This window comes from Macadamia integrifolia, chromosome 9 (genome assembly GCF_013358625.1).
Source record: "Macadamia integrifolia cultivar HAES 741 chromosome 9, SCU_Mint_v3, whole genome shotgun sequence".
NCBI lineage: Eukaryota > Viridiplantae > Streptophyta > Magnoliopsida > Proteales > Proteaceae > Macadamia > Macadamia integrifolia.
In genome coordinates, this window is record NC_056565.1 from 33,416,933 (window position 1) to 33,434,702 (window position 17,770).

The following is a 17,770-nucleotide window of genomic DNA, read 5'->3' on the forward strand; positions in this document are numbered from 1 at the left end:
GGGGCGGGGGTAAGGTAGGGCCCAAATTTTTGTGGCAGGTAGGCTTACCCTCTCTACTTGTGTGCCAAGTTTGAGCCCAATCTGATTCTACCATATCTTAAAATAAAACAAAGAGCAAATGGTGGAAAACACAGTTCTTTGAACAGAACAGGGGTAGATAGAAGGGAAATGTGCAATACAAGGTGAGATATATGATGGAATCATAGTAAAGTCACCAATTGGGCAATATGGTACTATGTCTAGCCATGATAACATAACTTATGCCACCTTAATTCCATTTAAAAAAAAAAAAAAACTACTAATGTTGGTAGCAAATGGAGACTTGACAGCCAATTTCATATGGGTCTGTAATACTAATTTGTTCTGCCCACAGGAAATCATTGCAAGATAGTACAAGAAACAGAACACTTACAAGTTGGATGTTTGAGTCTGATTTGAGAAATGGTTCTGGATGGAGATTTTAATACCTAGAATGTGTTTCCTATGAAAGCTTGTGGGAGTGTTCTTCCTTGGGGAAGTCTCAATAGACCCCAAGTCATGCAAAGCTGCAGAGGAAGGCTGGTCATGCTTTTCTGATCATAACTGTGGGGATGCCTATGCAACTGACTGTTATCGATGGTACTGCCTATGCAAGAAGATCTAGTTGAGTTACACCTGTGCAGAAAGAAATTTGTTTATTTGTAATTTCCTTTCTTCCCCTCTTCCCCCCTTCCCCCCTTCCCCTTTCTTTTGGCTGAATAAATGGAGGGAATGAGGCTTGAACTGGCCTAGACCTTGTGCACCAATTTTTGTCAGTAGTTGATTCTTTGATTGTGACTCCTTAATCTCTCTGTTTCTGATAATTCATTGTTAGAGGGTCTCAGCTGAATGATTGAAATACTCTTTAACATTGAGAGAACACCTATAATCCTAGCTGAACAATTTAGGCCTGTGGCGCAACAGTTTAGTTGCACTATTGCAACATGTTGGTCACGGGATCAACACTTCAAAACAGTCTCTCCTGCAAAGCAAGGGGTAAGGCTGCATACATTTTCCCCTCACAGACCCTGTAGTAACGGAAGCCTTGTGCAATGGGTTGCTCTGTTGAGGCTTTTCACAGATCACACCAATATGAAAATAGTGGTTCCTCTATTTGGTAATGAAAGATGAAGCTCCTTATGTGACAATCTTGTTTGCTTCCGAAATCAATGGCTTTGCTCCACCAAAATGTATTGATTCAATTTCAATGGTTTCTGTATGTAGCTTATTGACTGTATATTTTGCCAGAGACTATGCACACAGCTCTGATCACATTACAGTTTGTTGAGGACAAATTATCCTTTGCAAAAAAAAAAAAAAAACCATTTGTAGCTGATGAAACACAGTTAATGACGCAGCAAGTGGCATAGACCATTCTTCTTACTTAACTGTATCCATGTCAAGGTGTTGAAATCATCATCTTTACCAAAAGAAAATGAGTTTTTGGACTCTTTTTATTCTAGTTAGAACCATAGATTCATAAAAAATAATATGATTAAATTTTCCTTCACGGGCGACCATGGGTGATGTGATGCTATGATTAGACTCTAGGTTGGTCAGATGAGGTGGATGAAGAGATTCTCTCATCACCACGAGTGAAGAGAAATTGGGTCCAAAATAATATTAAACAAAGATGAAAATAGGGAGTCTCTTACCTAGTAATAAAGTCTCTTTTCTGGTAATGGAAATTTTTTGAATATCTTAACCATTTCTATATCTCCCACCATTATCAGTTACTGGGGGATGCTTTTAACCAACCCACAGCCCCTCTTCCCCCCCCCTTCCCCCCCCCCCCCCCCCCCACCCTCACCCTCACCCTCACCCTCACCCTCACCCTCACCCTCACCCTCATGAAAAAAATGAGTAAATTAGTACAATATATGCAGTCACCACATGTGGCACGTGCACTCTCTATGATGTTTGAAGCTTCAGCTAAAAATGAAAAACTGCTACCCCACCCATTGAGTCAACTCTAAGGCCTAAGCAGGATATTGATGCCCTTAGGTTGTCTCTTGTAATAATACTTGTAACTTGTGCAGATGCCTGAATCTAACAGATGAAGAAGAGCCTCTTGTTGTTGTGAACAGAATTTGAGGTTGAGTCATATCGAAAGATACTCTCCTTAAGGTCTGAAACGTCCCCCATTTCATTTCTTGACATTTTACCTCCAAGATAAAATAACCTCTGAAATCAAAGTGTTGTTGTACGCGCAACCTTTGATTAATAGAGAGAGTGAAAGGTAGTGTTTTTGTTCTAAAACCATTAAAAGATGTCCTACTTTTGTAGATTGCAACTTTTAATCCCATTCCACTGTTGTTGGTGGGCTGTGTGTGTGTGTGTGTGTGTGAGAGAGAGAGAGAGAGAGGCACTTCACTGAAACTGACTGTTAAGACACTGAAAAACAACTACAACACATGAACAGAACAGGGGACTTCTGCCAAAGTACAAAGAGAAGAGTAGAAACTAACTCAAATCACAATTCCAAGAAGAAAAAGAACCATTGAATCTGGTCCTTTATAAAGGAAACAAGCTATGTAATCATCTCTAATCATATTTCTACAGCCTATGATCTATAGTTCTTCATAGGAGAAGAAGCACAGGCAATACAAGCCAGCAAAAGAATGGCAGAAGAAGCTCCATCATCCTCACCAGAAAAACAACTCTTCTTGAACTTGCAAGCTTTGCCTTTGTTACACTGCATCTGCTGATGTTGTTGATCTCTGCCTTTCTGCTGTGGCTGCTGTGGCTGCTGTTGCCTAGTCTTCTGCACCACTACCACCTTTGACACCATTTTCTTTTCTTTTCCTTTCTTCCTCTCCCCTCTTTACAGTCAACTCTCTCTCTCTCTCTCTCTGTTTCTGACTTCTAAAGCAGTTGCTGCAAATTCCTTCTTGCTAAGCTGCTCTCATGAGTTACAACAACCAATGCAGTTGATATCACCTTTTATAGGCACCAGTGGTATCCAAATGGGCCCCTGTTTCTCCCAAAACCACCAATTTAATCAGTAATAATACATGGGTGTGTTGGGTCCCACTCTGAAAATTGAAAAAACCCAATCATGGGGTTGGGCTGGATCTAAACTCTGAAGCACTAGATTAACAGAGTATCATTAATATAGTTAAGTATTACCTATGGCTTCAAGAAATGTTTCTTTTAATGCTTAAAAGTAGTTAAAGAAAGATCATCTCTTGTAAAGTTACAACATGATTTTGATCAAGTTTGTTAGGGACTATTCCAAATGAGGGGAAGAAAAGTAGTCTAAGTTGTTACAAAGCTGGTCTCATGAGTTAAAACAACCAGTGTTGTTGATGTAACACCTCGGTTCTATTAACATTGGCACAATATTGTCCTCTTTGATCCATGGGTTTCAATATTTAAAAACGTGTTGTGCAATGTCAAGAAAGTTAGAGATTATCAACTAGCTTAACAATATCTCCCTAGACTGTGTGGGACTAAAGTTTGCTCACCCTCACTGATCTCCCAAACCTCTTGATACTTATTGTATCATTGAGTGGCACAATTGATATCCCCTTTAATAATGTCCCATGTTTCTCCCAAAATCATCAGTTTAATCAGTAATAATGCACGGGTATGGTGGGACCCACTCTGACAATTTGAAAAAATTCCAATCATGGGCTTTGGGGTGGATCTAAACTCTGAAGTATTAGATTAACACTATCATTAGTAATAGTTAAGTATTGTTAATGGCTTCAAGAAATGTTTATTTTTAAGGGTTTAAAGTAGTTAAAAAAGGAAAAAAAACATGAACAACTAATTATCCCTTACCAAGTTTTAAATATGGTTATGATCAAAGTTTTGATAGGGACTAATTCCAAATGAGGGGCAGCAGAGTAGTAATCCAAGTTGAAATCTATGAACTGGGCCTGTCCATCAGACATCCCATGTCTGGTGTGAGAGGGAGCTGCTCATGTGGGATGCCATGTGCAGCATGTGTCCACTTCTCGTCCTCTTTCTCTGACTGCAGTGATGACTGTGTCGTTTCAGTAGGCCCATGCCCATGTTTTGTTGGTTCATTTCTTAATTTTTTTTGTTTGATGGATTATATTTGTGGATTTATTACCCATAGATTCGGTTCATAAATGTTTCAACCCTTTTTTTTTATATATTAAATTACATTTGAGCTACCTAACGTTTAGAGAAATTACACCTGGATGCCTCGTATTTAATTTATTATATTGTTTGAGATATATTTTGTTTCATAAATAATATGTTGGAGTATTTCATATATTTCATAAATTTTATATTTTTAGGGCATTTGTTTTTCTTTCATATTTTCAAGGTTACCCATTGATCTTATGTTTGGGTTTTTTTATTTTTTGGGTAGATTTTTTACACTTAATGTGTTGCTAATCTACAATACATAATGTCTTTGCTGATTATCTTGCCTTTAGATCATCTAGAATTTGGTTACCTCATTTGGTGGTTTCGAGCCCTTCTTTTATTGTAAATCCTTCTCTTATTGCTTCAAGATGCTTTACCTTGAATGCCTTCTTCTCAATCAATGTCTTTTATTAAAAAAAAAAGTGTTGCGACACCTATAATGGGTGGCAGATGATTATCGAGAGAGATATCAGGGAGGCTTGGTGGTGCTCCACTCTTGGGTGACAAAAGGCTACATTTATTCCATTATATGAGGAGGTGGTAATGGTGGTGGTGTGATATGGGGCAAAATTAAAAATATGAAAAATTGTATCCCAAATATAAATTATCACACATGAAGATATTTGTGCGTAGTTTCTTCAAACATTAGGTACTCAGATATAATTTACCTTTTTTTTTTTTTATGACTTTATGATTTAAGTTGAAGAGCTGGGACCGGGTATGGCAGTGGCATGTTGTGTGCTCCCAAGTCGCAAACCTATCAACAACAATGAACACTTATAGACAATAAATGTGAAGAGGGAGATACTATATCAAGTATCCTGGGGTGTGAAACAGTCGATTTGGTTGGGTTTCTGTCGATCCCAATTGTTTTTATGTGCCTACGATTTAAACCGGTGCTGAACCCTTAAAGTGAGATTGGTTTTCAGGTTTTTATTGAATAATTTTAATGGGCTCTTATCGATTTGTTATCGGTTCAGTTTCGACTTTTCATATGTATCTAAGGGTGTCAAACCGTCGATTTGGTTGAATCCGGTCAGCCCAACCGGTTTGGGTTAAATTTTGAAACCCCTACTAAATAGTATCTACTCTCTTTGGGTTAATCATTTAGAGAAAAAACTTGAAACCTATCCATTAGCACATGAAGGGTTCCCAGCCTTTATGGGTTTTGTTTTTTGTTGTAATTGAAACAGACAAGCACGGGAGCAAAGAGGATATGAACCCATAATTCTAAGCAAAGAGGGTCACAGCTTATAAAAATGCAGTAAATGGGTTGTTGGCCATTGAGATAGCAACTCCACTGTGGAAGATTGGACCCATTAGAGGACTTCAATGGAGAAAGAGAAACCCTCATTGACTGTTTTCTTAAGTTTTATTGACCATTGGATTCCATTATAGACTTAATAGTTTAAGCTTAGTTGGATATTAAAGCTTAAATTAATGATATGACACCCCATTGTACAATTGGCAATACAGATTACAGACTGGAGATTTGTCTAACATAACTAAAATAAGAGTATAGGGACGAGTATATGAGAAATCCAAAACCCTAGGAAGTTGCAGACTTCAAAACCTAGTTCTGTTCCTCTCATGGCTTCCTCCATTTTTAAACGCTTTCACTGGCACTGAGTATAATAAGAATGGGTTTGCGGCGCTTGCCCAAATGATGAGGTTGGTTCAATAGTTGTCTATATGACTGTCAATGATTTATAATCATGACGTTGTGGTAAAATATCAAATTATATAGAATATAATAAAAGAGTTTCGATGGATGTTGATTCGTATAAAAGGAATCCACTACGTTAAATAATGAAAGAAAGTATGTGAGAGGGTGTGTACATTGCGATCACATGCTCGTCTTTTTTCCATAATTCTATTTTTAATCGGGTTTGGAAAGAGGGAATCTAAACAACACATTATAGCTCGATGAGTAAACTGTAATTGAACCATTTGCATTGTCATTCGTAGATGATGAGTTGTGTGCTTTTAGGGTTAAATTCTAAATATTGAATTGGATCATCTAAACTAGGGGTGTTTAATAGTCGGTTTGGTCCAATTTTGATTGATTTTTTTATTTGATTTACACATGTACCAGTTCAAACCAAATATCACTAATTAAACCCAAAACGTTAAGGCGATATTCGGTTTATGTCCTAGCATTTCAGGTTTTCTTCTAAGACATTTTGCGAAAGAAAAATCATCCATGAGGTGAGAACATTTTGGTATTAGGGTCAAAATGTTTATCTTTTTTTTTTTTCCTGACAAGGTTCAGAGTGTATCTATGATTGTAAGATGTGCATATACATGAACTCTTACCTTCATTGAGTTAATAAAATAACGAGGAAGAACCACATAAACATTATTATGCCACGTTTGATATGCATTATCGAAATAGATTCTAGATCTAGAATGCATTTTGAAACAAGAAAATAAAGATTAATCGGGTTTTAAATTAATTTAAACTCGAAACCTATTCCAAAATACGTACCAAACACAACCTTGTGATCTGTCCAATATGTATTTTGAGTTTAGAGCTATTCAGCTAGATCAAAATTTTAATTAGTCACCTCAAATACACTATTGAGTATTGACCGATTAAGTGACTTTTATTCAAAGAGCACTCTCAAAAAAAATTATTTCATGATTGTAATTGCTTAAACAATGGGGTTGGTAGCCTAGTGGTGAAAATGCCCTCAACCCATCACCGCTCGAGTTGGTTGGTTGTGGGTTCGAGTCTTGAGATGCTTACTATTTCCCATTGGTCTTGCGGAAGCATCGCTTGCCGTACGTGGTGCTTGACCTAGGGATTATGATCACTATTTTAATTGCTTAAACTCATACAGTAGAAGTCTCACCCCCAAAAAGATTCAACCACCAAGTCTAGCCTGACCCTTTACTTAGTGGGCCATCCATGAACATCCTTCTCACTTTTTTTTTTTGGAGGGGTGAGGGAACAGCCCTTTTAAAATGAATTGGGGTTGGATCCATATCTATAGAATGGTTTTTTACGCTTGGTGAGAAATGTGAGAAATCTAAGTGGGTTGGGCTTGGGTTTTGGCATGGGCTTGGTTCAGGGATATGCTGAAATAGCAAGAAGCTTAATAAAATGGAAGGAAAATCGAATCAAATCAAAACTAGAATAATTTTCTTTGTAATCATTGGTTAACATACTTGTAATTAATTTCAAAACATTCCATTACTATTTTTACCACAATAGTCCTCGGTTGTAAGAAGGAAAATAAAATTTTCATTTAAAAATTATGATTATCTTATTTTTCTTTGCTTGCAATCATACGAGTCATCGAGATTTGGCTTGGGCATCACAAGGGCATAGACATATCTAAATTCATCTTAATACTATAACTACTCAATTATTTATTTATTTATTTTTCATTATTATAGAATTCGATCAAATTCAAATAATTTTTTTTTAATCTTGGATAAATAATGAAAAGACATTCATAGCTTAGGACTAGTAACAAGTATAACTTTGACTATAAGTGATTAGAGAAAATGATGTAACTAGCCCCATTTAATTGGGATAATATTGAATTGAGATTATAATTGAGCCTAGAATTCTACAATACCCTATTTCCACACTAGATTGCATGTGTTATCAAAGGGTTGTGATTGGCTCACTTACTCATTTCAACTCGTCCAAAAAAAAAAAAAAAAAAAGTTGTAGATAAGAGCAAATGAAGCATTAATGGTAATACATAAGGGGGGGTTAGCATTATGTTAAAAAAAATGCCTTCAAGTACAATTTTTTTTTTTTTTATTATTATTATTATTATTATTATTATTATTATTATTATTATTATTATTATTATTTTGGTAATAAAATGCTCATTAAGTTGATAAGAATATGAATTATGAAGATGTTGCAATTAATATCTTTATGACATTCTTATAAGGATAGTAGTTACCTAAAAGAAAAATCTTATAAAGGTGTTTATTTTTATATTTTTTTGGTAAGATTATAAAGATGTTCATTGACAAGGGACGATAATTGGCTCAAATTTTATGAAATATCATGTATTTACATATTATCTTGTATATTTTTAAAGATTCATTGAGATTGTGCAAATTTGAAATGTCAGATAACTTCATAAAAAGGTGTTCATTTTTCTATCAAAAAAGAAAAATAAAATAAAAAAGGTGTTTCTTATTATAACAAAAATAATGTACTAAGAAGTTGTAATATTCTTTAATTTCCTTATCTCATTCCCAAAAGTTATTTAAAATATGGAATAACATGCATCTCGTTGCTTTGTTAGTCCTCTTAAAGATTAGTCAATGTATGACTAGGTTGGTTCAGACACCTTTGTTAAAAAAAAAAAAAAATGATAAAAAAGAGTTTTGAAAATAATGATCTGACAGTGTCTCCCACCACTTTCAAGTATCACATAGAATGAGTTATTATAGTCTCATTAAAAAAAAAGTGCCAGAATAATAATACATGAAAGTAAGATTATAGTTTCTTTTTCACTAATTTTGATTGCAACCAAGTTTTGCTTTTCAAAAATTTTGAAAAGAGGAAAAAAGCAATAACATAGACATATCACAAATTTTGGGATTTGGATTTTTTCCAGCACAAGGGGTTACGGAGAGGTATTAATGAGGAGAGAAAAAACACAAAACATGAGAGAGAGTGACACAAAACCTTCCCTGGTACCCCCATTGCTGGAAAAGATCCTAATCCCAAATTTTGGGAACCAGATCCTCTCAAGTGCCCGAGTGTGCCCATTGTGCATTCGGTGGCTAGGGGTGTGTGCCCAGGTGCTGCTAGGCATTTGATGTGTGTTGATTGCTCTAGGGCATTGGAGACGATCCGGAATCTCTAAAATATTGGATATTAGAAATGTCCATAAACTTGCTTTGGAGGGTAATGTGGCTTGTTGTGAATTTTTGGGAAGTGGTGAGGATTTGGGACCAAGTTTTATTTTTGAGGGATTAAGTTTAACTTGATTATTAAGTTCAAAAAATGAATTTTAATTTGGTTTGGTTCGGTTATAGAGTTGAAAACATCAAGTTGAATCAAACTGGATAAATCGAATTTGAACTGAATAACTAATAAATCAAATTAACGGTTAAATTGCACTAGTGCAACAAGTTGGTCATGGTTTTGAAACTTAGAAATAACCTTTCTTGTGAAACAAGGGTATGGCATATGACACACGTACTTTCACCCATGGTGGTGTAGTACTGTGATTGAATTATGGTCCAACATTTAATTTTTACTCTTATACATTGTATAAGATTGAAAATATCCTTTCCCATCCAATTGTAGATTCCATGATAACCCTCACCTTGGATGAAGATAAACCGGGTCCATTTTTAAGATCGTATTTTACCTAAATTAGCATAGATTAGTAATAAAATGGAGAAAGAACCCTGTCAGTTTGGTGTTATCTACCTTAAACACAGGTGGGTGTGAGAAGACCATGCTACACCCCTCCCCGCCGCGTTGAAGTGCTCTTGAGTGCCCTCTGATTGGCTTTGTGTACTGATGTAGGCAACACCAAATCAATAAGGTTCTCTCCCTAAAAAAAGGGTGGGGGGGGTGGTGAATAAGAAAATTGGTCAACTGCTCATACGATCACTTGGTCGTACAAGTCAACATCCAACACTTGTCGTTTTTGTTTCCAAATATACCTTTTTTTATTCTTTGTAATAGCAGAATGAATGACATGTGTTGAATGCTGACTCGTACAAACAACGGATCCTATCTCAGGAAAGAAGCCTACATACGCCCATCGGGCGAAATGAGTACTTCTCCCCATGATACTATGACAGAGATTCGTCTCAGTTGATGCTTTTACTATTGTTGTCATTGGATTGGTGGGGTAGGTTTTATCCATCAGCATGCATTATCGAAAGCATATCAGTTCCATTTGGCTCGTCCGATGGGAGGTTTCTCTTGGTGGGTCCAAAGCATGTCCACATGATTTGTGTCACGTGTCGATTGACTCTTTTGATATCTTCTCCTTCCCACTTCCCACTTCCCACTTCCCACCCATGACGAAAAAAGAAGAGGACCTGAAGTGCAGACGACGACTCCCACTTCAACCACTGTTCCTCTTCTCTTCGCTACCCTCGCAAGGCATAACCATTTCACCTTCTCTCTCTCTCTCTTCTCTGCTTAAGAATAAGAATCGCCCCCTTTCCCTTTCAGAGGAGGGCCAGCGATTTGAGCTCGCAAAGTTCAATCACTTTCTGCAAGAGAAAATAAAACGAAAAAATTTCATACAAAACCCACGAATTTAAATACCTTTTACTGTTCGTTCTCAAAAAAAAAATTCCATTCTCTTTCTCCCATGATCGACAACCCAATCTCAGAATCTTTGAAATGGGTTTTCCTTGCCATCTGTTTCCCTACAATTCCCACTTCCCTCTTACCCTTCTGTCGCTTTCTTTCTCTCCCAAGAACGACTTCTTCACTCTGTGAGAGAGTACTTCTTGATCTTTCCAAGCTGGTCCAATCAATTCTTGAATCCGAAACACGAGGGTATCCCACCTTTCCCTTTCACCGACAAAACCCATATCTTACAATAGTTTCTTGTTCTAGCCATGTCTCTTATTAGTATTTCTTTCCCCAATCGAACCCAATTGCTATCTTTTTCTGTGACTCCCTAAAACTGAAACTGTTTCTCTTGTTTTCTAGCATTCCTTTATCTTTTCTTTACATTGCCTTGTAGATTCTTGTCAAGAATCATGTACTTATCTGAGAAGCCTCGTCCAATTGATTTTTATAAGGAGGAGGGAAGAGAGATGATGATTGAAGTTGTCGCCAATGTTGGGTTGCAGTCCCAGCAACAACAGCAGCAGCAGCAGCAGCAGCAGCAACAGCAGCAAATGATTCTGGGCGAGAGTAGCGGGGAAGAACACGAGGTGAAGGCGCCTAAGAAGCGGGCTGAGACTTGGGTCCAGGACGAGACACGAAATCTTATCAGTTTCCGGCGAGAAATGGATAGTCTCTTCAATACTTCCAAGTCCAATAAGCATCTCTGGGAGCAGATTTCGTCTAAGATGAGGGAGAAGGGTTTCGATCGATCTCCGACCATGTGCACCGATAAGTGGAGGAACTTATTGAAAGAGTTCAAGAAGGCGAAGTACCAAGATAGAGGTAGTGGTTCAGCCAAGATGTCGTACTACAAAGAACTTGAGGAACTGCTCAGGGAGAGAAGTAAGAACGCCTCTTACAAAAGTCCTACACCTTCTAAGGTCGATTCCTGCATCCAATTCTCAGATAGAGGTAATGAGTTTTAATTTCTGATTGTTTTATTAGTTATGCTGGTTTTCTCCTTCTTGAATGCTATTTGCTCATTTTATATTCCTAAATTAGGTTGGGATGCTAGCAGTTTTAAAATACCACTAACTAGGGAAGTTTCAGAAACATATATATATATATATATATATATATTGTACTGATTAGGACTCTTTGACTGCAATTGTTTTCCTACAGTTAAGTCTGTTATATCATATACATCAAAAATGTTTTCATTAAATCTGCAACTTTTGTTCAACATGGAGGAATCCATCACAATGTGAGATTGAAAATTCACCTCTTCCTTGTAAGAAGTTATATTGCTAGTTTTTGAAGCTAGAAATAACCCCATCTTCTTTAGAATCACACACATAAATGCCCCTTGTTTGTGCATAATTTTTTATTTTTTTAATTTTATAAAGACGCCAGTGCAGTTTTTGCACATTTTTTGTTTCCAGCAGCATGTCAATAGTGCACCACAAAGAAAATACTTTCTTCCTCTAAATCCTATTGATTGGTTATTGTTCTCCCTTATAATGGATCTGTCAAATTTTATGCTGTGTGTTGCACATGTCTTTTCTGTTAGAAGTTCTGAACTTATGCTCTAGTTGATTGGATAAGATTTTCGTCTTTTGTTGTTCAATATAGCTTTGAAAATTCAGGACTACAGGAGAGTGCACATATCCTCTCTATCCAATGGTCAGAATTGTGACATCATCTGTCCACAATTCCACATTGCATGATGAGGGTGGACCATTAATGATAGGCTTTCTTAACGGGCCATATAAATGAATTGTCCCCTTATAGAAAATATGGGATGTGAATCTGTAAATCTGTTGTATGCAAATAATTTACAAAGTTATTATACTTACATCCACGAGCGTTCCACCCATGTTCTGGCCAAACTTTCTAGAGAGGCCTGGATTGCTGAGACAGTTCCTATTTAGTTTGTTTGAATAAAACCTTTTGGATGGGGAGCCAAAGAGGGGTCAGAACAAGTGTCTGGAGGCCTGAAGATGATTAGATGATCCCATGTATACCACTTGATGGGGCTTCTAGAACCCTAACAATTTAGGTTCAGAAACTCAGTTGAAAAAAGCCAGAAATTATTAACCTGAATCAGTGATAGATAGACTAGAAGAATGAAGGAATAGAAGAAAGATATGAACCAAGCATCCCACCTGGAATTAGGTTAAGAGATTAGGCTCAGACACTCAGTTGAAAACCAGAAATTACTAACCTGAATCAGTGATAGGTAGATCAGAAGAATGAAGGAATAGAAGAAAGATACGAATCAAGCATCCACCTGGAACTAGGCTAACATCCCATCAGCCAACCTTAGCATTCCACCAAGGGTTGTTCCACGGTCAGGATTAAAGTATCAGTATCGGTATCGGCCGCCATATCGGTCGGCTAAATTTAAGATACGTGTCGGAGGGTATCGTATTGTATCGGAGTTACGCTAAGATATGCTAAAGATCAAGGATTAAAGTATCGGTATCGGTCGCCGTATCGGTTGACTAAATTTAAGATACGTATCGGAGGGATAGCGTATCGTATCAGAGATACTTTAAACCATGGGTCACTTCCACCCCACAACGGAGCATTCTGAATCCCACAGAACATGTAGCAACAAAAGCCAATTTTATTCAATAGCAAAACAACAAGGAGCTCTATGGCTCCTAGTTCACATTTTGGCAAATCTCATAGAGAACTGATCTTCATATGGACAAATGCAAACCGGGAAATGGTAAAAAGTTCTGCAATTGCAATAAGAAGCATTGGACATAACTGGACTAAAATTCTAATGTGCAAGCATTAATAGCAACTGCACAAACAGAAACTACAGTGAGCAAGCTCAGAGAGAAGGCATGTCACTCTCTTGACTCTCAAACAGCACTGAGCAATTTTCTAGACAAAGTTTAAATGATGCATTTAAATATAATTTTCCAAGAGCATGATCTTCTGTCTAATATTTATGGTAACTATCCAATAGGAGCACCTCCAATGATGCATCAACAGTGTTTCATTTCATTAAGTTATTGTTATTTTCTTGCTTGTTAAGGATAGGATAGAGTCATCATCAGTCATGCCTGAATAGAACTCCTATTCCTACTTTGGATGGAGTTTTAAATTATGTGGGACACCTATTCTAACTAGTTAAGATAGAGTTTTAGTTAAAAGAGACATCTATTCATATTATGGACCGAGTTCCCTATTTCAAGTACACTTTCTTATTGTAAGTAGATTTTTAGTTTTATTTTGGTACCTATGAAGTCCCTAAATTGCTTCTAACTGAATTGGTGACTTAGCTTTCATGTTCAATGTTTTTGCTAAGAAGTTACTCAGTCAAAGGTTCTTCTAGGTGCATTGGTGATTGTTCTACCCAGTGTACACAATGTTTTGACTTCCTAATGCAGCATTACACTTTTGACTTCCCATGTTCTTATCTATGCTATGCCAATTGTAACATTTTGTGACCGTCTTCACCTTTCTCATGGGGCAAGCTAGAATGTTTCTTTGAGTACAACATTATGAAATATGATTGTCATTGGCCGGGTTGGTACTTGCATTTTATGGGATTATGGACATGCTACCAAGTTGATATTATGTGTGTGACATCCAAGAAGACGGCAAGTTACAGACCTATCTGGGAGATTGGTGAGGTGTCCCCACTAAGAATACGGAAAGTATCAGGGGGTTTAAGAGATCGGTGAGGGTGTGCAAACTTTAGTCCCGCATCGCCTAAGAATACGGAAAGTACTAGACCGGCTTAGGAGATCGGTGAGGTGTCCTCACCAAGAATACGCAAGTACTAGGGGGTTTGGGAGATCGGTGATGGTGTGCAAATTTTAGTCCCACATCGCCTTCAGGGAGATTACTTTTGGCTTCCTTAACAGGACACAACGTGTTTTAAAGCCTTGCGGCCATGGGCCAAAGAGGACAATATTGTGCCAAGTTAATAGGGCTGGAGTGTTACAAATGGTATCACAATGGACCCTGACAGTGTGTGGGGCCACAACTGGGACGTTGTGCCAAAAGGGAAGAAGAATGTGACACCCAAGAATACGACAAGTACCAAACCCGTCTGGGAGATCGATGAGGTGCCCTCACCAAGAATACGGAAAGTACTAAGGGATTTGAGAGATCGGTGATGGTGTGTAAACTTTAGTCCCACATTGCCTAAGAATACGACAAGTACTAGACCGCCTAGGAGATCGGTGAGGTATCCCCACCAAGAATATGACAAGTATCAGGGGGTTTGGGAGATCGGTGAGGGTGTGTAAACTTTAGTCCCACATCGCATAAGAATACGACAAGCTAGCCTGGGAGATGGTGAGGTGTCCCCACCAAGAATATAACAAGTACCAAGGGGTTTGGGAGATTGGTGAGGGTGCAAACTTTAGTCCTATATTGCTTAGGGGGAGATTGTTGGGTTAGTTGATAACCTCTAGCCTCCTTAACCTGGCAGAACGTGTAATGTAGGAGTAGATTGCAAGAAGTTAACCCCCACAATGTATAATTCCAAACAATACAACTAGTATCCAAATTACACTTAAAGATGCTTAAGAAAGAAGGAAACAAAACCCAGGAATAATCCACACAAGACTAAAGCAACTTACCAAAGAAAACCCAAGAGATACTCCAATCGGCCAGGAGAGAGAAACTCACCTGCAATAGACCCAAAGTGGGAGAGGGGCTGCTGCAGCTGTGGACCTCAAAATGGGCTGCACTCTTGGGCGTAGGTAGTCCCTAGGAAGGGTACAAAAACCCAAAATTTTGAAGGACTTCGGACATCTAGTTGATGAGATAATTACTTTCTTGAAAATCAGACCTAGGAGAGAGAATTTGTCAGAATTCTGCAGTGACAGTAGTTGGCAGCTCTGAATAGTCTTCTAAAGTGGATCGAGTGGTCCATTGAACATACCCTCAAAAGGTCTTGCAAATCAGACTTAAAGTGTAGGCAGCAGAGGAGATCGATTGGCTTCAAGAGAGAAGTGTTCTTGCTGGTCAATCTTTAATGAACATGTCTGATTTCTATTGTATTAATAATAGCAGCAACAGTGACCAGAAATAGGCAATCGACTTAAGTAAATAAGAGGAAATAACAAAGGGACAAGCGGAGGAGTGGCTGTCTCAGCTTGGGCTTCTCACCCACAGCTATCCCAATTGCTCTAAGCAATTGATTGCAAACTTTCTTTATTCAAATATGAAATTATGAGGGCATAGACTCCTCTATTTAAAGAGGGCAGAATAGCAATCTTAACATAACTAGGAGCTAGTTTCCAAATAGGACTAGACACTCCTAGTAGGACTTGGACTTATAATAGGACTTAGACTATAACTCCAACACGGAGTAGACTAATTAACTAATAGTCCATATAGGACATTACAATTGGTGGGCCCCATGGGGCTCACTTATTAAACAAATAATTAAATCCCTATAGCTAGAATCGATGGACCCAATGGGCCCTCATTCTAACAACTACTTCAGCCACTTGAAGTGGACTTAGGTGTGGATCGATAGGCCCCTTTTGGCTGGGCCTTTCATCCTGTGGTAGGTCCTTCCAAAGTGTGGATCTACATCAACGTGTTTGAAAGCCTTGAGGCCCATGGGCCAAAGAGGACAATATTGTGCCAAGTTAATGGGGTCAGGGCGTTACAATGTGCAAAATGTTTCCCTACTCACTGAATTTTGTTGAGCATTTAAATTTTTTGAGCTTGGAATCTTGCTTCATAGAATCCACATATTCTTGATAGTAGCACTCATAGCTAGTAGTTCTTGGCATTACCTGGCACTTAGTTGATGCTACATTTCATGACATGCACCGTTCATACTTCCTATGTTGATTGAAATTTTCTATAATTTGGCTACACCTGCACTATTTATCTCTCTTTTCTTTGGTTGAGTATTTGTGGTTTTACATATTTTGACAGTATTGTTCACTTGCACACCTATAGCATTAAGACCAATATTTTACAGCAAAGTAAAATCTGTTAGTAATTTAGTATTCTGATTTCTGACAACTGCTTCACTGTTTTTGCATAGGTCTTGAGGATGCCAGTATTCCATTTGTTTCTGTTGAAGGTAAATATTGTTTGCTAAATTCCAAAACAGAAGTATCTTCTTCAATTCAAGATTCTGTTTTATTTAATGTAGCTTGTTGTTTAACTGTGGCAGATGAAAAATAGAGTAATTCCACATGGGTCAATTTTGTTATTTCTATTTATTTACATAAATTCATTAGACTTGTTGAAATTTGTACCTATTGCAAGGTTTATTCACCAGACAAGTTGAAACTTATCTAGCATAGGACTCAGTAGTTTCTATGTGTAAATGTGGGTATTCTTTATGGTCGACTGGAAAAGGCCTAAAGTGGTAATCTGTAGAGAATAAAGCACAATTCACAAGCGTTAGAGAGTGAGGATCATTAATAAATTAGTTGGAAACTGCAGTCGATGCTAATATGAAAATCCAGATTATGGATCTCTGATGCAATGAAGCCAAATAATCGAATCTATGATCAGATCTGAGATAAAGGAAGCGACTGCATCAACAGTTAGGTGGGATAGATTCCAGTACTAGTATATGGGTGCACTTGGTAATTTCTATTTAAATACAAATACAAACAGTACAATATTAAAAGGTGCCTGATGGATGTTTTGGGGTGGGGGTCGGGGGAAACAAAAAAAATGCCTGGTGCAATCATCTTACATTCCAGAACAATTATTTAGTCATTGCATGATTTGTAGTTTGCTGGATGGTTTGGAAGTTTGAATGTGTAAATAGAGCAAAAGTTTAGTGTTTTTTACTGAATTGTAGCATAATATTCTTGGGGTGCATGGTGTCAGTAGAATAGTAGATGTTATAAAAGTCAACCCAGAGAACTGCTATGCTATTGACTGAGCTCCACGTCATGCCTCATAAATGTTCATGGTTTTGTTAGTTCTAATTAGAATTTTTATCAATGCTATTATTGCCTTCTCCAGTTATTCTGCCATTGAAATGACAGAAGTAGATATGAGTTTTCAGCTTGTTATGTAAATTGCAGGGGCACTACATCTTGCATTTGCTCAATGTAGGGTTATTTGTCAGAAAATCACATGTTTGTGTGAGAGCTGTTCCCTATAAGAGGGATACCTGATAGCATTCTCCAACAAAAAGCTAAAATGTGTTATACCTATGTGGAATTCTGTCGAACTATTTAGTCACTTCAGTTTTGGTAGGCTGCGTTTGGTAACGTTCTAAAACAACGTTTCTGGACTTTTTTCGTTCTATGGGAACGAAAAAAGGGTGCATTTATGGTGTGTTTCGTTTTTTTTTTTTGGAACAAAAAGTGAAAAAAAAAGAAAAGGAAAAAA

At 37.5% G+C, this 17,770-nt stretch overlaps 1 protein-coding gene and 1 long non-coding RNA gene across 4 annotated transcripts in view; both read left to right on the top strand.

Annotated features, from left to right (window-relative positions):
- Window positions 1-824, top strand: part of LOC122089253 — a 4,796-nt gene extending 3,972 nt beyond the window's left edge. For both annotated transcript variants that reach the window (XR_006143286.1, XR_006143285.1), the window contains exon 3: window positions 374-824. This is a non-coding gene — a long non-coding RNA (uncharacterized LOC122089253). The remainder of the gene's footprint in view (window positions 1-373) is intronic.
- A 9,326-nt stretch (window positions 825-10,150) lies between these two features.
- The window catches only part of LOC122087946 (trihelix transcription factor GT-1-like), a 14,782-nt gene continuing 7,162 nt past the window's right edge, over window positions 10,151-17,770 (top strand). For both annotated transcript variants that reach the window (XM_042657079.1, XM_042657081.1), the window contains exons 1-2: window positions 10,151-11,395; window positions 16,458-16,496. In XM_042657079.1, the coding sequence (XP_042513013.1) occupies window positions 10,855-11,395; window positions 16,458-16,496 (580 nt within the window). In that variant the 5' untranslated portion in view covers window positions 10,151-10,854. The remainder of the gene's footprint in view (window positions 11,396-16,457; window positions 16,497-17,770) is intronic.